General features: G+C 39.0%; 1 protein-coding gene across 1 annotated transcript; it reads left to right on the top strand.

Annotated features, from left to right (window-relative positions):
• Window positions 1–10,443: 10,443 nt before the first annotated feature.
• Window positions 10,444–11,145, top strand: LOC142167363 (uncharacterized). The gene has a single exon (XM_075227527.1). The coding sequence runs from the start codon at window positions 10,444–10,446 to the stop codon at window positions 11,143–11,145; it is 702 nt and encodes a 233-aa protein (XP_075083628.1).
• Window positions 11,146–19,567: the final 8,422 nt, after the last annotated feature.

Genomic DNA, 19,567 nt, shown 5'->3' with positions numbered 1-19,567 from the left:
TGAACCTAGATCTTGGGATCTCCAGTCTTCTAGGTAGAGTTACCGCCACAATGACTTGTTCTCGGCCATAGCCCCATTCCCCTTGATGATTTCTCAACTACCTCTCTAGTTAGGCCTTTTGTAAGTGGATCCGACACATTATCACTTGACTTTACATAGTCAATTGTGATAATTCCTCTAGAGAGTAATTGCCTAACGGTTTTATGTCTTCGTCGTATATGACGAGATTTACCGTTATACATGACGCTCCCAGCCCTTCCAATTGCCGCTTGACTATCACAATGTATGCATATTGGTGCCAACGGTTTGGGCCAAAATGGAATGTCTTCCAAGAAATTCCGGAGCCATTCAGCTTCTTCACCGGCTTTATCTAAGGCTATGAATTCAGCCTCCATTGTAGAGCGGGCAATACATGTTTGTTTGGACGACTTCCAAGATACCGCTCCTCCACCAATAGTGAATACATATCCACTCGTGGACTTAGAATCAGTTGAACCGGTGATCCAATTTGCATCACAGTATCCCTCAATCACCGTAGGGAAATTACTGTAGTGCAATTCAAAGTTCTGGGTATGTTCTAAATATCCCAAAACTCGTTTCATTGCCATCCAATGAGATTGGCCTGGATTGCTCGTATATCGACTCAGTTTACTTATAGCACAAGCTATGTCTGGTCGTGTACAATTCATGATATACATTAAGCATCCCAATACACGAGCATAATCCAATTGTGATATGCTTTGGCCTTTGTTCTTTGCTAATGCAAGATTCACGTCAATTGGAGTCTTTGCAACTTTAAAGCCCAAGTGCTTGAATTTTTCAAGTACTGTCTTAATATAATGAGATTGTGACAATGCCAGACCTTGAGGAGTCTTATTGATCTTAATTCCCAGAATTAAATCAGCAACTCCCAAGTCTTTCATATCAAACTTGCTATTGAGCATACGCTTAGTAGCATTTATGTTGGCAATGTCATTACTCATTATCAACATATCATCCACATATAGGCAAACAATGACTATGTGATTTGGAACATTTTTAATGTACACGCATTTATCACATTCATTTATCTTAAAACTATTTGACAACATTGTTTGGTCAAATTTCGCATGCCATTGTTTGGGTGCTTGTTTTAGTCCGTAAAGAGACTTAACAAGTCTACATACCTTCTTTTCTTTACCTGGAACCACAAACCCTTCAGGTTGTTCCATGTAAATTTCTTCCTCCAACTCTCCATTTAAGAATGCCGTCTTAACATCCATTTGATGAATTTCAAGACCATACACTGCAGCTAATGCTACTAACATCCGTATGGACGTAATTCTTGTAACTGGAGAGTATGTATCAAAGTAGTCTAGACCTTCTCGTTGTCTATACCCTTTGACTACGAGCCTTGCCTTGAATTTATCAATAGTGCCATCATCTTTGATTTTTCTCTTAAAAATCCATTTAGAACCCAAAGGTTTATTTCCAGGAGGAAGATCAACCAATTCCCATGTATGGTTGTTCAATATGGATTCTATTTCACTATTGACTGCCTCTTTCCAAAACAATGATTCCAAAGAAGTCATAGCTTCTTTAAATGTTTGAGGCTCATTCTCCAATAAGAAAGTCACAAAATCTGGTCCAAATGAAGTAGACGTTCTTTGACGTTTACTACGTCTTGGATTCTCCTGATTACATGTACTTTCTTTTGTTTCTTCCCGAGGTCGTTTAGATCCTTCACCAAACGACTCACATTCCTTTTTATACGGATATATATTTTCAAAAAACTCAGCATTATCTGATTCTATAACCGTATTATTATGAATGTCGGGATTTTCTGATTTATGAACCAGAAATCGATATGCTTTACTATTTGTCGCATATCCTATGAAAACACAATCAACGGTTTTCGGTCCTATCTTTACCCTTTTGGGTTTAAGAACTTGCACTTTTGCCAAACACCCCCACACTTTAAAATAATTCAAGTTAGGCTTTCTTCCTTTCCATTGTTCATAAGGAATGGATTGTGTTTTGCTATGGGGCACTCGATTTAATATTCGATTAGCCGTAAGAATGGCTTCCCCCACAAGTTCTGTGGCAAACCAGAACTTATCAACAACGCATTCATCATCTCCTTTAATGTGCGATTCTTTCTTTCCGCAATCCCATTAGATTGGGGCGTATAAGGGGCTGTTGTTTGATGAATAATTCCATATTCTAAACATATTTTTTCAAAAGGAGATTCATATTCACCACCCCTATCACTTCTTATCATTTTTACTTTCTTGTTAAGTTGCGTTTCAACTTCATTTTTGTATTGCCTGAATGCGTCTATTGCTTCATCTTTACTATTCAGTAAGTAAACATAGCAATATCGAGTACCATCGTCAATAAAAGTTATGAAATACTTCTTTCCACCGCGAGATGGTATTGACTTCATGTCACAAATATCTGTGTGAATTAAGTCTAAAGGATTTGAATTCCTTTCAACTGACTTATAAGGATGTTTAACATACTTAGATTCCACACATGTTTGACATTTTGATTTTTCGCATTCAAACTTGGGCAGTACTTCCAAGTTAATCATTTTCCGCAAGGTTTTATAATTGACATGACCCAAACGTACATGCCATAAATCATTTGACTCAAGTAAGTAAGAAGAAGCTGAAATATTATTATTTTCAACAACCATTACATTTAGGTTGAAAAGGCCCTCGGTGAGGTAACCTTTTCCCACAAATATTTCATTCTTACTAATTACAACCTTGTTGGATACAAAAACGCACTTAAAACCGTGCTTAACAAGAAGTCCAGTAGAGACTAAATTCTTTCTCATTTCGGGAACATGAAGGACATTGTTCAAAGTCATGACCTTGCCAGAAGTTATTTTTAGAAATACCTTCCCATATCCTTCAACTTTTGCTGTTGAAGCATTTCCCATATAAACTGTTTCTCCGGGTTTAGCAAGAGCATAGGTAGCAAAAGCCTCTCTAACTGCACAAACATGGCGAGTGGCTCCTGAATCAAACCACCACAGTTTAGGATTTCCCACCAAGTTACATTCAGAGAGCATGGCACACAAGTTATCAACATCATCATGGTTTACTACCATGTTTGCTTGACCCCTTTTCTTGTCTTTCTTCGGAGCACGACACTCCGTAGATTTGTGTCCGGTTTTCCCACAGTTGTAGCAGTTTCCACTGAACCGCTTCTTGCTTGGGTTGTATTTCGGACCAGAAGCCTTCTTCCTCCTTTTATTAGCTTCAACAATATTTGCTCCCATTATTGTTGAATTTCCACGGCCTCTCCTTTCAGCAGCTTTATTGTCCTCTTCGATTCTCAACCGAACAATGAGATCTTCAAGGGACATTTCCTTTCGTTTGTGTTTCAAATAATTTTTGAAGTCCTTCCACAATGGAGGCAACTTCTCAATCATTGCTGCTACTTGGAATGCTTCGTTGATTACAAGACCTTCAGCAAGTAGATCATGAATAATCACTTGCAATTCCTGGACTTGAGTAATAACAGACTTGCTATCTATCATTTTGTAGTCCAGAAATTTTGCGGCAACGAATTTCTTCATCCCGGCATCTTCAGTCTTATATTTCTTTTCAAGCGCATTCCACAATTCTTTGGATGTCTCCATGCTACTGTATACATTATACAGATTATCATCCAGTCCGCTAAGAATATAATTCTTGCATAAAAAATCAGAATGCTTCCACGCTTCAATCACCGGTTGTACCCTATAGGTTAAATCCTCGGCACACTCCTGTTGGAGGCCCTCAAATTTACCAAAAATTTCGTCTGCCTCTGTGGCTGCCATTTGCCGGTCTCCCCATAGTCGCGACTGATGTTCGCAATGTCACCTTCGGCCTGCCGCATCCTACGGTCTAGGTCATCCAATCTTTGCACTAGGTTGGTTCTTAGTTCAGGTACTGTATCCATGATGGGTCGTAATACGTCAACTGTCTCTTCGAGGGCCATAATGCGGTCCCCATGATTCACCATGGTCAAAAATAGTGGTAATGGCAATGTGTTCCCTCGTCCGATGTCAAGCCTAAACTCTGATACCAACTGTAGAAATGGGTGAATATAGAGGAAAGTGCAACTAAGCAAAAATCAAGAAACCAATGATTACAGCTGGGAGACTCAAACTCAGCTTATTTCTTTGCCTCAACAAAAAAGTAGAATAACACAAAATAAAATTAGAAATCTTGTATCTAGCAATGGAGATATGCTGCAGACAGAGGATGATATCAAGAAAGAAATAACATGCTTCTATAAGCAATTGCTAAGATCAGCAGCAAATCATTTGCCTGTCATAAATCCTGAGATAATGAAGGAAGGACAATTCTTGAATAGAGACATGCAACTGATGTTGATAGAACCCGTGACCAGACAAGAGATAGTGTAAGCATTGAGGGACATTGATGACCAGAAAGTATCGGGGTGCGATGGTTTTAACTCCCTATTTTTCAAGAAGGCTTGGAATACAATATGAGAGGAGATAATTGAAGCAATATTACACTTTTTCTCCACAAGTGACATGCACAAGCCTATAAACTACACCTCAGTCACTTTGATCCCAAAAGTCAAGAACTCATCTACCATCAAACAATTTAGACCCATATCATGTTGTACAGTTTTGTACAAAATCATACCCAAAGTGCTCATAAAAAGATTTTAAAGTGTCATAGATCATCTCATTGACAAAAGCCAATCTGCTTTTGTCCCTGGGAGGGTTATCTCTGACAATATCATTCTTAGTCATGAGCTAATTAAGGGATATGATAGAAAAAGTGTCTCACCTAGATGCATGTTAAAGATAGATATGCAAAAAACATATGACTCGGTGGAGTGGCCTTTCTTAGAACAAGTACTAACCAGCCTAAACTTCCCTGCCAAATATGTCGATTGGATTATGACTTATGTGACCAGTGTCTCTTATTCCATTCTAATCAACAGGATTCCAAGTCCCCCTTTTCCTGCAAAGAAAGGCCTGAGACTGGGTGATCCATTATCCCCTTCCTTCTTTGTTTTGATGATGGAGTACCTTAATAGATAGTTGAGGACTCTGAGGCATAATCCTGATTTTAACTATCACCCTAAATGTTCAAAACTTCAAATAATTCAGTTAGGTTTTGCAGATGAACTACTGTTATTTTGTAGAGGGAATGTAATTTATCTATAACTGTTATTCAGGTGTTTCTCTGAATTCTCTATGTGTTCTGGGTTGATTGCAAATACTGAAAAGAGCTCTATATTTTTTGGTGGAGTTGGAAGAAAGGAGCAGAATAAAATCATGAATATTCTGGGATACTCTAAAGGAGAGTTACCCATCAGGTACCTTGGGGTACCACTGAGTTCAAGGAGACTGTGAGTTGCTCAGTGTTACCCTCTGGTGGACAAGATGATTGGAAGAATAACTTCATGGACTGCAAGATATCTTTCTGATGCATGCAGGCTACAATTAATTAAGAATGTGTTATTTTCCATTCAAGTCTTTTGGTCCCTCAGTTTCCTTTTACTAGTTCAGTATTAATTTTATTCTCCCTTAAAAAAAATTATTTAGTAAGTTTTATTCAATAATTCTTACTTATAATAATTAAAATTCTATCAACAAAACAATGATTCGAATGTGACTACTTAACGATAAAAGTAGCATTTAAAGAAGAAAAAATCTCTCTTAATTTTGTTAAATGGATAAATAAAAAAGAAAAATTTTATTTTTAATATACCGGGCTAGAAAAAGGGAATATAGGGAGTACACATAAACATAAGTTAAAGCCATATGCACTACAATACAAATAGTATAAAAACGCAATCATTCACTTATTAGATAATTACACGTAAGTATAATTGATAATTCAATAACAATAGTAACAAACCAACTATTACAAGTAATTTTTATTGATATTGATATATATATATATATATAAACTTAAATTATTAATTTAATGTAATTTGAGTTCAAGATTGTTGACACGTACAATTACTGTTTATTGTTATTTGCCTCTGTTTATGGAGAGAGTCAATGAGAAAATGAGATAGAATTAAGACAAAAATGGGAATAGATATAAGAAAGCATACGTAACATATAATCCAACAAAAACTCTCAAAACATCAGGAGAACTTATACTAAACATGAAGATGGGAGTGGGGTAGAGTGTTTGTCTAAAAATTATTTGCTAATTTGATTTGAAATCTTGAATATAAAGATTGATATGAGTAACAAGTTACCCTTGGAAAGTTTCTCCAATGTAAGATGCTATACTAGTATTACAATTTAAGCTTATTTTTTCGTGGTTCACAAGAAATTGTTTTATCGAGAAATTATTACAAAAGTAATTTTCTTTATCAAATTCTCAGTTAACTAATTAGAAATTAAATTTTATTTATTTTGATTTTTCATCGTATATTTGGTATGTGCATGTGTTAAATTCATGCCAATAAGTCTCACTTTGAAGGATAAAATACCCTCTAATAAAGGTAGTTTTATGCTCATCGCTCAAATCCGAGGTTAAGGATGGATAAGTAATTATCGGTCACTCCACCACAACTTTGATGGTAGATATCATTTGATTTGCATTCTATACGTTAACCAATAAACCTAGCTTGATTACCTTACTTTTAATCCTCATCATTTGTTCTATCATTCTATAATTGCCATGGTCATTCCTATACTCATCATTGATAGATTTTTTTGGTTGAGAAAAATCAATTGTGTTTTAGAAGGCGTTTGGACATAAAAATTGTAATTTTAAAAAAAAAAAATAGTATTTGGAGTTAAGTGAAAAATAATATTTGAAATTTAAAATTATGTTTGGACATGCATTTTACTTGAAAAAATATTATAGTTTTGTGAGTGGAGAAAAAAAATCTGGAAATTTTGAAAAAATAGTTTCAAAAAGCTTACAGAATTTCATGGACAAACACGTATTTGAAAAAAAAAAAATCGAAAAAAGAAAGAAAAAAATGTATGGACAATCGGGTCCTTAATCTCAAACTAGTAGGACTCAGATATTTGAATCAACTATATATGAATCATGTTGAATGTAAATATGGAAATCAGTGTCAACTATAAGAGATGTTATAGTGCTTTATCAAACTGTCTTAGTAACTTTTTAAGAATTCAATACATAAATCTGAACATTAGCCAACTATTTTACCAAATTCAATGAATTTGAAACTGTAGTCCACCTCAATCCGTGGTTCAAATGGATTGATCGTAGTTTGATTATCATAATGGTTTTTTTTGTTTTGTCCAATTCGAAATGTCAAATTAGTTCATAATTATTGCTTGGAAATCATAAGAATTCTGATGTATATGAATTTCTAATTTTTCTACTTTGTATTTGAATTTATGGCCCTTTCTGACTTCTGAGGTCATTATTTAAACTCTGTACACGTTAACTTTGTAGATTATTTATTTTCAAAAGGAAAAATTTATCCAATTTCTTGAAAATGATGAACCTACATTCAAATATTTTTTGGCTTGAAAAATGTGAAATGGCCGTTCTTTATATTTGCAAATTGCATTTGCACAAAAAAGAGGTCATATTTAGACTTAGGGCCCGTTTGGACATGAATATAATTTTGGGTTGTTTTTGAAGTTTTGTGAGTGAAAATTTTGAAAAATACCGTTTTGCAGTTTTTTAAATTTTCGAAAATTTTCAAAATGCATCTTTAAGTGAAAATTGGAAATTTTATGAACAAACGTTGATTTCGAAAAAAGTGAAAAAAAAAAATTATGTCCAAACGGGCTCTTAATTTCAAATATCATTTTCACTTCAAATTTTTTTTCACTATTTTTTCGAATTTTACAATTCTTATGTCCAAACGCCTACTTAGAATTTGAGCAGTTAATCATGTTATTCTTTTCTACGTGCTTTAATATTGTTATAGACTTAAAATAAACCAAAGTATATTATCACTAACAAATTAAGTTTCTCTATCAGAAAATAATACGATTCAATATAATAATAGTAGAAGACAAAGGTCATCATGAGCTCGAGCCTCATCTATTTGTCCGAGGACAAGTGAGATATTCGGTCTACATCCCTGGAGCAGCTCAAACAAAGAAGAGTTTAATCATGTCTGAATTCAAGTACGGCCCGCCAATCTACTGCTAGGTTAGAAATGGTGCAGGGCAAGAACGTCGCTATACCCCTTAATGAATTGATTGGTCTTTCGACCTTTTTTTGGTTCCGATGACCGGCATAGATCTCATGAGATCCGCCCACTATTACGTGTTTGGCAACAAAAGGAATCAGACGGATGAGTGATGAGCAGGGAAAGGTATGAAAAGTGAGATTCTTTGGTCGGATTGAAACATTACAGTTGAATAGTGCAGAATAAAGTTGTTAACACTACTTATGGGGAAAGAAAATGCGTGCTATTTACAGGATTTTCTAAGTACCTAAAGAAAATGTCAGGTGCTATAACTTTCTTTCAAATACCTAAGGGGGTTCAAGTTGCAAAAGTTATATTATTCCCTTGGTCCATGGTCAAAGTCGGAGCTAGAATTTAAAATTTATGAATTCTGAATTTGACGTCGAATTAATAGCACATTTTAGTTACTGGGTTCCCAACTAAATATTTATATATATCTAATAGATTTTTCAATATAAATACAAGGTTAAAACAAAAACTATTAAATTCGGCTCTGCCCTGTCCCTAGATAGGAAAATAATTAACAGAATTATTCTCGGAAGAGAAGGTCATAAAGGAAAGGAGTAAAGTGACTATATTAAGTTTTTGTGCCTATTGTGGACACAAGTGTCATAGTTAATTACAACACTTAACATAACAAAAATATATACATAATCGGATCATTTAAGATATAAATTGCAAGTAATTCTATTAAATATTCCTTATGTTTCATTTTTCATGTGACAAAGTGCAGAGTACGTGGGTCAAAATTTATGATTTTAGTTGTGAAAGTGTACATAGATTATCCAAGTTTCTAAAAATAAAATTTATATTTGAAAATTACATAAAAAGTATGATAAGTATGGTTTTAGGATATATTTGTTTCGCTTGAAAAGTGTAGTTTTATATATTTTTTTAAATCACATGTATTTTACTAGTTGAATCTACATGAGTAATTACTACTATAATTGGTATCAGTTGAATCTACATGAGTAATCTACAGTTGGTATCAGAGTTTAGGCTTGACATCGGACGAGGGAACACATTGCCATTACCACTATTTTTGACCATGGTGAATCATGGGGACCGCATTATGGCCCTCGAAGAGACAGTTGACGTATTACGACCCATCATGGATACGGTACCTGAACTAAGAACCAACCTAGTGCAAAGATTGGATGACCTAGACCGTAGGATGCGGCAGGCCGAAGGTGACATTGCGAACATCAGTCGCGACTATGGGGAGACCGGCAAACGGCAGCCACAGAGGCAGACGAAATTTTTGGTAAATTTGAGGGCCTCCAACAGGAGTGTGCCGAGGATTTAACCTATAGGGTACAAGAGGCAGACAGAGTGACAACCATGCAGCAAACTATAGATAACTTGACACGCCAGCTCAAAGTTGTCAATGATGCGCTACAAGGCCTGCTTCGAAGAGGTGGAAATCAAATCAGGGGTGCTGTGAACCTCGACCCCCTGACACAAAAACTGAAAATTCCTGAGCCAAAGCCATACAGTGGAGCTCAGATTACCAAACAAGTGAAAAACTTCATCTTCGACATCGAACAATAGTTCAATGTCGTTGGGGACCTAGAAGAAGCTAAGAAGGTAGCAACTGTTGTCATGTATCTTCAGGTTGCTGCAAAACTCTGGTGGCGGGTGAAGTACGAAGCAATCAGGGCCAGTGAAGATACTCTCGAGACATGGGCAGAACGAAAGGCAGACATACGCCTACAGTTCTTCCTCAAAAATATTGAGTACAATGCAAGGAGCAAACTACGGGAGCTCCGGTAGACCAAATCAGTGCGGGATTACGTGCGAGAATTCTCTGCGCTCATGCTGAACATACGAGACATGGGAGACAAAGAAAAACTCTTCACATTCCTGGAAGGGTTGAAACCTTATGCCAGTATGGAGCTGCAACGATAAAGGGTAGACACTTTACCCAAAGCAATCCAAGCAACTGAGTGCCTTGGGGACTATCAAGTGGAAGCTCGGAAGGATAGGCCTCAATAGCCTGTCCGAGGGGGATACAAAGGGGCCAACCTAGCACCGGTGGTCCTAACTGAAGTGGAGGAGATTGGAGTGCAACCAAATCTAAGGCTTCCCCCTCAGGCAGTACTAGTGTTGCATCTAACAACAACGATCGGGGGAGGAAACCCCCTTCAGGATGCCGTCATTGCGGCAGACCACATTGGAATAATGAATTCCCACATGCACAGATGAACGCCCATCAAGTTGTTGATGATGGGACGGATGACGACGCAGATGATGCTGACTAGACTGAACTCATAGGTGCCTTCAATGCATGTTGGCTCTATTTCTGAAGCCTTAGCGGGAATCAGTGCTGGTATCCGCACTGGTTACCTCAATCGGGCGATGATAGACATGGGTGCTACCTACAAGTACTTAGCCTCGACTCAGGTTGAGCGCCTTGGTCTAGTTTTAGGAAAAGGCGGAGGTCATATCAAGGCTATCAACTCACAGCCTCAACTAGTGGGTGGAATATCCAAAGAAGTACCAGTGAAGCTTGGCATTTATGAAGGAAAATTCAACTTGCGCGTGGTGAGCATAGATGACTTCGAGTTGATAGTTGAGTTGGAATTCCTGAGACAAACCAACACCATGCCCGTACCGTATGCCGACATGCTACTGATGGTGGGAGCAAATGGGGCCAAGCGCTGCACTATCCCGTGCATGCCCACAAAGATGGCCGCTGAGAACATCCCAGCTTTGCAGTTGAAAAGGGGGGTCAAAAGACATGAACCTACATTCCTGGCTACCATCTGTATTAAAGATATAGAATGTTCCTCGGGTCCCATTCCTGCACCCGTGAATGAGCTGCTACTGGAGTTTGAAGACACCATGCCACAGGACCTGCCAAAGAGACTCCCGCCTAGGCGCACTGTGGACTATGAAATTGAGTTGGTACCGGGTGCGAAACCATTTGCCCGAGCGCCTTACAGAATTCACAACCCGAACTCACCGAGCTTCAAAGACAATTGATGGATATCCTAGACACAAGGATCATCGTGCCCTCCAAATCCTCGTACGGGTCCCCTGTGCTATTCCAAAAGAAACATGATGGCAACCTATGACTCTATGTGGATTATCGGGATCTAGACAAAATTACTGTGAAGAACAAGTACCCTATTCCGCTAATGGCAGACTTATTCGATAGGCTGGGTGGTGCGACAGTGTTCACCAAAATAGACCTGAAGACAGGTTATTGGCAAGTTCGGATTGCGGAGGGTAATGAACACAAGACGACCTGTGTGACCAGATATGGGTCGTAAGACTTCCTGGTTATGTCATTCGACTTGATTAATTCTCCAGCCACATTTTGCACCCTGATGAACCAAGTCTTCCGAGAGTACATTGACAAATTCATGGTGGTCTACTTGGATGACATTATGGTATATATCCAAACACTGGAAGAACACCTGGAGCACTTGCAGAAGCTCATAGGCCGATTGCGGGAGCACGAATTATATGCAAAGCAATCCAAGTGCTCATTTGCTAAAAAATATATTGACTTCCTCGGACATGTCATCGAGGAAAGGCGGATCAAGATGGACCATTAGAAGATTCATGCTATCACAGATTGGCCGCCGCCTAAGGATATCCATGCCTTGAGGGCGTTCCTTGGCCTATGCAACTTCTACCGGTGATTTGTGAAAAATTACTCCCTCATCGTAGTGCCATTGACAGAACTTCTAAAGAAGGTCACGCCTTGGGGTTGGGGACCTAGGCGAGCGGAGGCCTTCAATGCATTGAAAATGGCTGTGTCTAGTAGCATTGTCTTGGCCCTCCCTAATTTGGCCAAGTCGTTCAAGGTACAAACGGATGCCTCCGACTATGCCCTTGAAGGGGTCTTGCTACAAGAAGGACATCTGGTAGCGTACGAGAGCCGGAAGCTGAAGGATGTAGAGCAGCACTACGCTACGCACAAAAAAGAATTATTGATTGTCGTCCATTGCTTATGCCTTTGGAGGCACTATTTGATGGGAACCTCGTTCGTTGTCAAGACAGAAAACACAGCGGTTAGCCATTTTATGACCCAGCCAAAGTTGAATGGCTGCCAGGCCCGATGGAAGGAACTCTTTGCAGAATTTCACTTTAACCTAGAGTACCGAAGTGGGAAGACTAACCAGGTTGCTGATGCGCTCAGTCGGAGGGCTAACTTTGCATCGCTGTGCCTACTCGCCACCCTAAGGGGGAGCGAAGTAGCCACCACCATAAAAGACTAGATACAGGACCTACTCATCAAGGATCTTGTTGCACAGTATTTGGTTGATCTGGTAGGACAGGTGATCTCGTCTAATTTCACTCCTCAAATCGAGGTTATGAAAACGGTCGATGCAATTGTAATACCCAACAAGAGTCGGGGTCGAATTTCGCAGAGAGCTATATATATAGGAGTTAGTAGTATATATCTTAACGTGTGAATTTATATATCTAAATTTGCACTTCCACAATATTTGGAGGTTCTGCGTCTACTGTAGCAGCTGATGTCAAAAGTTAAGCTAAAAAGTGAAACGCTTCTATTTTTATAGGGCTGGAAATTTCTGACAAAAATGTCCTTTCGGAAGTTCTTAATTACACAATTCCATGTGCAATTAAGCACATTTTATCAGTTTTCAGGAACACAATTAAGCTATTTTGGACTAAAACAAAAGCTATAGGGCGCTAATAAGTAGTCAAAATCCCCACTTATCAACTCAAATGAATAACTGCCACCACGTGGCCATCATCATCTTGTCTCAAATAATGCTTCACTCGGTGACCATTGACTCGGAATACCTCATCATTTTTGTTCTTCAAGTCCAATGCACCAAAAGGTGTCACACCCACAATTTCAAAGGGACCACTCCATTTGGATTTCAGCTTTCCGGGAAACATCTTCAATCGTGAGTTGAAGAACAAAATAAGACCGCCCACCTTGAACTCCTTGTTTCAGATATATTTGTCATGAAGGTACTTCATCCTCTCTTTGTACAATGACGAACTTGCATATGCATGGTACCGGAACTCATCCAATTCATTCAAATGTGCAACCCACAATTTAGCGACTGCATCCCAATCAAGATTCAACTTCTTTAAAGCCCACATGGCTTTGTGCTCAAGTTCCACCGGAAGATGACAAGCTTTGACAAATACCAACCGGTATGGAGACATCCCGATAGGAGTTTTGAAAGCAGTCTGATAAGCCCATAATGCATCATCAAGCTTGTTTGACCAATCCGTCCGGTTATCATTCACTGTTATGGACAAAATACTCTTTATCTCCCGGTTGGAGACTTTCACTTGACCTCTAACTTGTGGATGATAGGGAGTCGTAACTTTATGAGTGACACCATAATTGTTAAGCACAATGTCAAAAGCCTTGTTGCAAAAATGTGACCCCCTATCGCTTATGATAGCCTGCGGAGTACCAAATCAAGTGAAAATATTCTTCTTCAAGAGCGCCACTACACTCCTCGCTTCATTGTTGGGTTGAGCAACGGTCTCAACCCATTTAGACACATAATCAACTGCGACCAAGATGTAAGTATTTCCAAAAGAAATCACAAAAGGACCCATGAAGTCAATACCCCACACATCAAAGATATCGATCTCCAAAATGGTAGCGAGAGGCATTTTATTCTTCTTCGAGATTCCACCGGCTCGTTGGCATTCATCACATCTTTTCACCATATCACTTTCATCTTTGTAGAGAGTGAGCCAATAGAAACCACAACTTAGCACTTTAGCCGTCGTTCTTGCTCCGCCATGGTGACCACCATAAGGCGAAGAATGGAAAGCCTCAAGAGTAACATTTTGCTCTTCATCCGGTACACATCTTCTAATTACCTCATCCGTGCAAATCTGAAAGAGGTAAGGATCGTCCTAATAATAATCTTGACAATCTCGTTTGAGCTTCTTCCTTTGATTTGAAGAGAACTCATCCAGGATGATTCCACACACAAAGAAGTTTGCTATATCGGCGAACCATGGAACCTCCTTCATTGAAATGGCTAAGAGTTGCTCATCGGGGAAGGAGTCATTGATCTCAAGGCCATCATGAGGCCTCCCCTCTTCCTCCAAATGAGACAAGTGGTCAGCCACTTGATTTTCACTCCATTTCCGATCTTGAATATCAATATCAAACTCTTGCAACAATATCACCCATCTAATCAACTTAGCTTTTGAATCTTTCTTGCTGATAAGATAACGAAGTGTCGCATGATCCGTGTGAACAACAACCTTTGCACCCATCAAGTATGGGTAGAACTTCTCAATAGAAAACACAATGACAAGGAGCTCTTTTTCGGTAATGATATAATTGGCTTAGGCATCATTCATGGTCTTACTAGCATAGTAGACCGGATGAAAATCTTGTTGATACATTTCCCCAAAACTGCTCCAACCGCTACATCACTAGCATCACACATGAGCTCAGAAGGAATACTCCAATTAGGAGCGGTGATAATGGGAGTAGTTGTCAACTTGAACTCTAACAATTCAAAGGCTCTCATGCAATCATCATTGAAGTGAAATTTAGCATCTTTCTCCAAAAGCTTGCACAAGGGGTTCACCACTTTGGAAAAATCCTTTATGAAGCGCCGGTAGAACCCCGCGTGACCAAGAAACTTCTCATGCCTTTCACTGATGTTGGAGGTGGAAGTTTAGAAATCACCTCTATCTTCGCTTTGTCGACCTCAATGCCCTTCTTTGAAATTTTGTGGCCAAGTACAATGCCCTCCTCGACCATGAAATGGCATTTCTCCCAATTCAACACCAAGTTCGTTTCTTCACACCTTGCCAATACTTTATTCAAATTTGCCAAGCAATCATAAAAGGAATCCCCGACTACCGAAAAGTTATCCATGAAGACTTTAAGGTAGTATTCTACCATATTCATAAAGATCGCCATCATACACCGTTGAAAAGTTGTTGGTGCATTGCATAAGTCAAATGGCATCCGCTTGAAAGCGAAAGTGTCATAGGGACATGTGAAAGTTATTTTATCTTGATCTTCCGAGGCAATAAGGATTTGGTTATAGACCGAATATCCATATAGAAAGCACACCAGGCCAACCTATCAAGCATTTGGTCAAGAAAGGGGAGTGGGAAATGGTTTTTCCTTGTGACTTTGTTTAGCTTTCGATAATCCATACACACTCTCCATCCGGTCATAGTTCTTGTGGGAATCAACTCGTTCTTGTCATTGGTGACCATAGTTATGCCCCCTTATTCGGAACACATTGCACCGGAGAAGTCCACTAACTGTTAGAAATAAGGTAGATAACCCAGGCATCTAACCACTTGATGATCTCCTTTTTTACCACGTCTTGCATAGCTTCATTGAGTCTCCTTTGATGTTCAATGGAGGGTTTGGCATCTTCCTCCAAGTTAATCTTGTGCATGTAAAATGCGGGGCTTATTCCCTGAATATCCGCCAAAGTCCACCCAATAGCTTTCTTCCTCTAGTGGAGCACCGCCAATATAGAGTCAACCTGCACGTTAGCCAAACAAGAGGAAAGAATAACCGTTAAAGTAGAACAAGGGTCAAGGAATTCATGCCTGAGATGTGGAGGTAATGGCTTCAACTCCAAGATAGGAGGCTCTTCAATTGAAGGCTTTGTAAGAGGAGTTTTTCTATTATCAAGATCTAAGAAAAGTTTTCGGGGTGCATAGTTGTACGACCCCATTCCTTGAAAAGAATTAACACATTCCATGAAGACATCCATCTTGTCATCATCAAAATTGAGCAAGACGGCCTCCAACATATCACCCACATTAATAGTGGCACTTGTATCATCAATAATCACATCGGTCACCAAGTCCATGAAAGAAAAAACTTCATTGCTATTCGGTTGCCTCAGAGATTTACACACATGGAACACCACATTTTTATCACCCACCCGGAAAGTGAGTTCTCCGACTTCCACTTCAACAAGAGCCTTCATCATAGCAAGGAAAGGTCTACCAAGAATAATCGGCACCTCATAGTCCACTTCACAATCAAGAATAACAAAATCCACCGGGAGAATGAACTTGTCAACTAGAACCAATACATTTCAATCACCCCCAATGGTCTCTTCATTGTACGATCGGCCATTTATAATCTCATAGATGTGGGTCTTGGTTTCCCAATTTCTAATATCTTGAAAACCGAATAGGGCATCAAATTGATACTTGCCTCAAGATCACAAAGAGATTTTGCAAACTCAGCACTTTCAATGGTACAAGGGATTGTGAAAGTATTGGGATATTCCAACTTAGGAGCCATCGAATGCACAATTACACTCATTTGGTGAGTGACTTTGATAGTTTCAAAATTCATCTACCGCCTCCTTGTCACCAAGTCCTTCATAAACTTGGCATAACCGGGTATTTGCTCTAAGGCTTCAACTGATGGCACGTTTATCGAGAGACTATTCATCATATGAATGAACTTTTTGAATTAATTCTTTCTATTTTTCTTGGCAAGCATTTAAGGATAGGGAGGAGGTGGCATAGGCAATGGTGCCTTAGCCTTTTGCACTACCGGTTCTGGTATGTCAATCACATGATCCCTAGACGGGTTCACATCCTCTTGAGTCTCTTCCACCGTGTCGTCAATATCAATCTGCACTTCATCGTTTACTTGCACAATATTGTTCGGGATCTCCTCTTCTTCTACCACTTGCTCATCATCTACAAGTTGCCTTTGACTTGAGGTAGGTGCATTCCCACCTCTTTCACCTCTTGTAGTAACGGCCATGTCATGCCCCGTATTGTTCCCACCCTTCGGGTTCACCACCGTATCACTTGGTAGTGCCCCCTTAGGACGAGAATTTAATGCTTCAGACATTTGACCCATTTACACCTCTAAATTGAGGATCGATGTGTTATGTGAAGCAAGTTGGGCATTGGAATCCGCATTCTTGACAATCATTTATTTGAACATGTTCTCAATATGGACCATTTCATTGTTGGACAAACTAGGAGCATGAGAAGGATTAGGGGGTGGGTTGCTTGGTTGTTGAAATATCGGGGGTCTTTGAAAACCCGACCCCCGATTTTCTTGATTGTTGTTCCACCCGTCTTGGTTGTTGCCTCCCTAATTTCCTTGGTTATTATTGTTATTCTAATTCCTTTGGTTGTTTTTTCCACTCCAATTGCCTTGATTGTTGTTATTCCAATTGCCTTTATTGTTTCCACCACTTCAATTACCTTTATTTTGAGAATTCCAATGGCCTTGATTGTTTGAAGGTCTCCATTGTTGTTGACTAGGGCCTTGGAAGTTGTTTCTTTGCCCCTTGAAAATTGTTCACATATTGGACCTCTTCTTCTTAATCATTGTAATAATCACCTTGATCAAATCCACTATCATCTTGCATAAAATTGTCCACTCTTTGTTGCACTTGTGGACTTCTTGTTCTTCGCTTGTTCACCATCATATTGACTCCCTCCATAGAATTGACTTGCCTCGAGTTTTGTACTTGTTGAAGTTGAGCCTTTGCCAATTGGTTCATGGTGGTTGTCAATTTGGCTATTGCTTGTCCATGGTCATGTAACTCTTTATGAAGAAGAATCATATTGGGGTCACCTTATGGAACATTGGCTCTAGATTGCCACGCCGATGAAGTATTTGCCATCTCATCCAAAATATCACATGCCTCCGCATAAGGCATAGTCATGAAGTTCCCACCGACAAGTTGACTCACTACACATTGTTTGTCGTATTGATATAGAAAGTTTGTTGAATCGTGTTCTCTATCATATCATTGTTGGGGCACTCTTTCACCATTGTTCTATATCTTTCTCATATCTCATGTAGTGGTTCATTGGGCTCTTGCTTGAATGCTAGAATTTCATCCCAAAGAATAGCCATGTGCCCGAGAGAGAAGTACTTAGAGATAAATTTCTCCTCTAGTTCATCCCAAGTATGAATGGAATGATTTGGCAAACGTTCCAACCAATCTAAATCTTTCCCCCGTAGAGAGAAGGGAAAAAGACTTAGCATCAAAGCATCCTTGGAGACATTTGTTTATTTGATCCCCCAACACGTATCAATGAACCCCTTCAAAGGTTTATATGCATTTTGACCCGGTTCACCGGTGAAGAACCCTCGTTGCTCGAGCAAAGTGAGCATCCCGTTGGTTATTTGGAAGTTGCCCATCCTAATACGGGGTGGGACTATAGCACTTGCATACCCTTCATTCGGCAACACCCGGTGTGGAGCCGCTCGTGGTGGAGGTGGGGATGGATCGGGAACATTGTCTTGAGGCGGTCGGCCTCGTCTATTGGCTTGAGGTTCAAGAGGGACCTCATCCATTTGATCACCCTCAACATCCACATCCCCTACGGCTATGTTTCCGAGTTCGTTGTTTACCATTATTACACCTACAATACTCACAAATTAGTAACAAGGAGAGAAAAGAAGATATCTCAAAAACACACCTAAATATATAGCTAGCACCGTTTTTAGCTCCCTGGCAACTGCTTTGATGGGTGATCTCGTCCAATTTCACTTCTCTCTTTGAGGTTATGAAAACAGTCAATGTAATAGTAATACCCAACAAGAGTCGGGGTCGAATTCCACAGGGAGCTATATGTATGAGAGTTAGTAGTATATATCTTAGCATGTGAGTTTGTATATCTAAATTTGTATTTACACAATATTTGGTTTGTTTAAAAATCCAAACTAAACTCCAATTGCAATTTAAGAAATAAAACTAGAATATTATTTTTGTTGTTTTTCAAATGTTGTAAAAGGCCTAAGGCTATGACCTTCGCCTAGGTGTTTGCCTAATGTGTTATAAATTTTAAAGCTTATTTTATTGGTCGGGGTGTATTATAGCTATCAACACTTGGTTACCCACTCAATACCTCTCGGTCAACGAGTGATTTTGCCCAATTTGGCTTTCTCAAGTCCAAATGGGTATTGAACAAAGTGGTTGATAAAAAACTCAAGTGGGGTTTTACTATCTCTGGGTTCAACCCTTTAATTGGGCTTATCAATCTCTCGATTGACCCAATTTTTTGTTAGCGAAGTTTTCCTAGACTAAGTTTCTCTTTCTCAAGTAGAGACCAAGTCAAATAGGCATAAACTAATATTTACAACCATTAATTCTACAAATAAAAGCAAGAATAAGGCTAAATAATAAACACCCAACCATAAACAAGCAATAAATCAAACACCGATTAAGTTTACATACTAGGGCTGGGTCACAACCCTAGTAAAAATCTAGCTACTCATGCTTAAAATGGAAGAAATAGGAGAAGAAATGATAATTAAACCCATATTGCTAATTAAATTGATGAAATCAATGTTCAATTAGCTCAAAATAGCAAAAACTACTAAAAAGAGTAAAAGAAACCGTCTACTGTAGCAGATGATGTCAAAAGTTAACCTAAAAAAGTGAAACTCTTCTATTTATACAGGGCTGGAAATTTC

Source organism: Nicotiana tabacum, chromosome 12, assembly GCF_000715075.1.
Source record: "Nicotiana tabacum cultivar K326 chromosome 12, ASM71507v2, whole genome shotgun sequence".
NCBI lineage: Eukaryota > Viridiplantae > Streptophyta > Magnoliopsida > Solanales > Solanaceae > Nicotiana > Nicotiana tabacum.
The sequence above is the reverse complement of the archived record's forward strand: the minus strand, read 5'-3'. Positions and strand labels throughout refer to the sequence as shown.

Excerpts from the sequence above, each read along its gene's own strand:
- LOC142167363 (XM_075227527.1), top strand. The coding sequence starts at position 10,444 with ATGCATGTTGGCTCTATTTCTGAAGCCTTAGCGGGAATCAGTGCTGGT.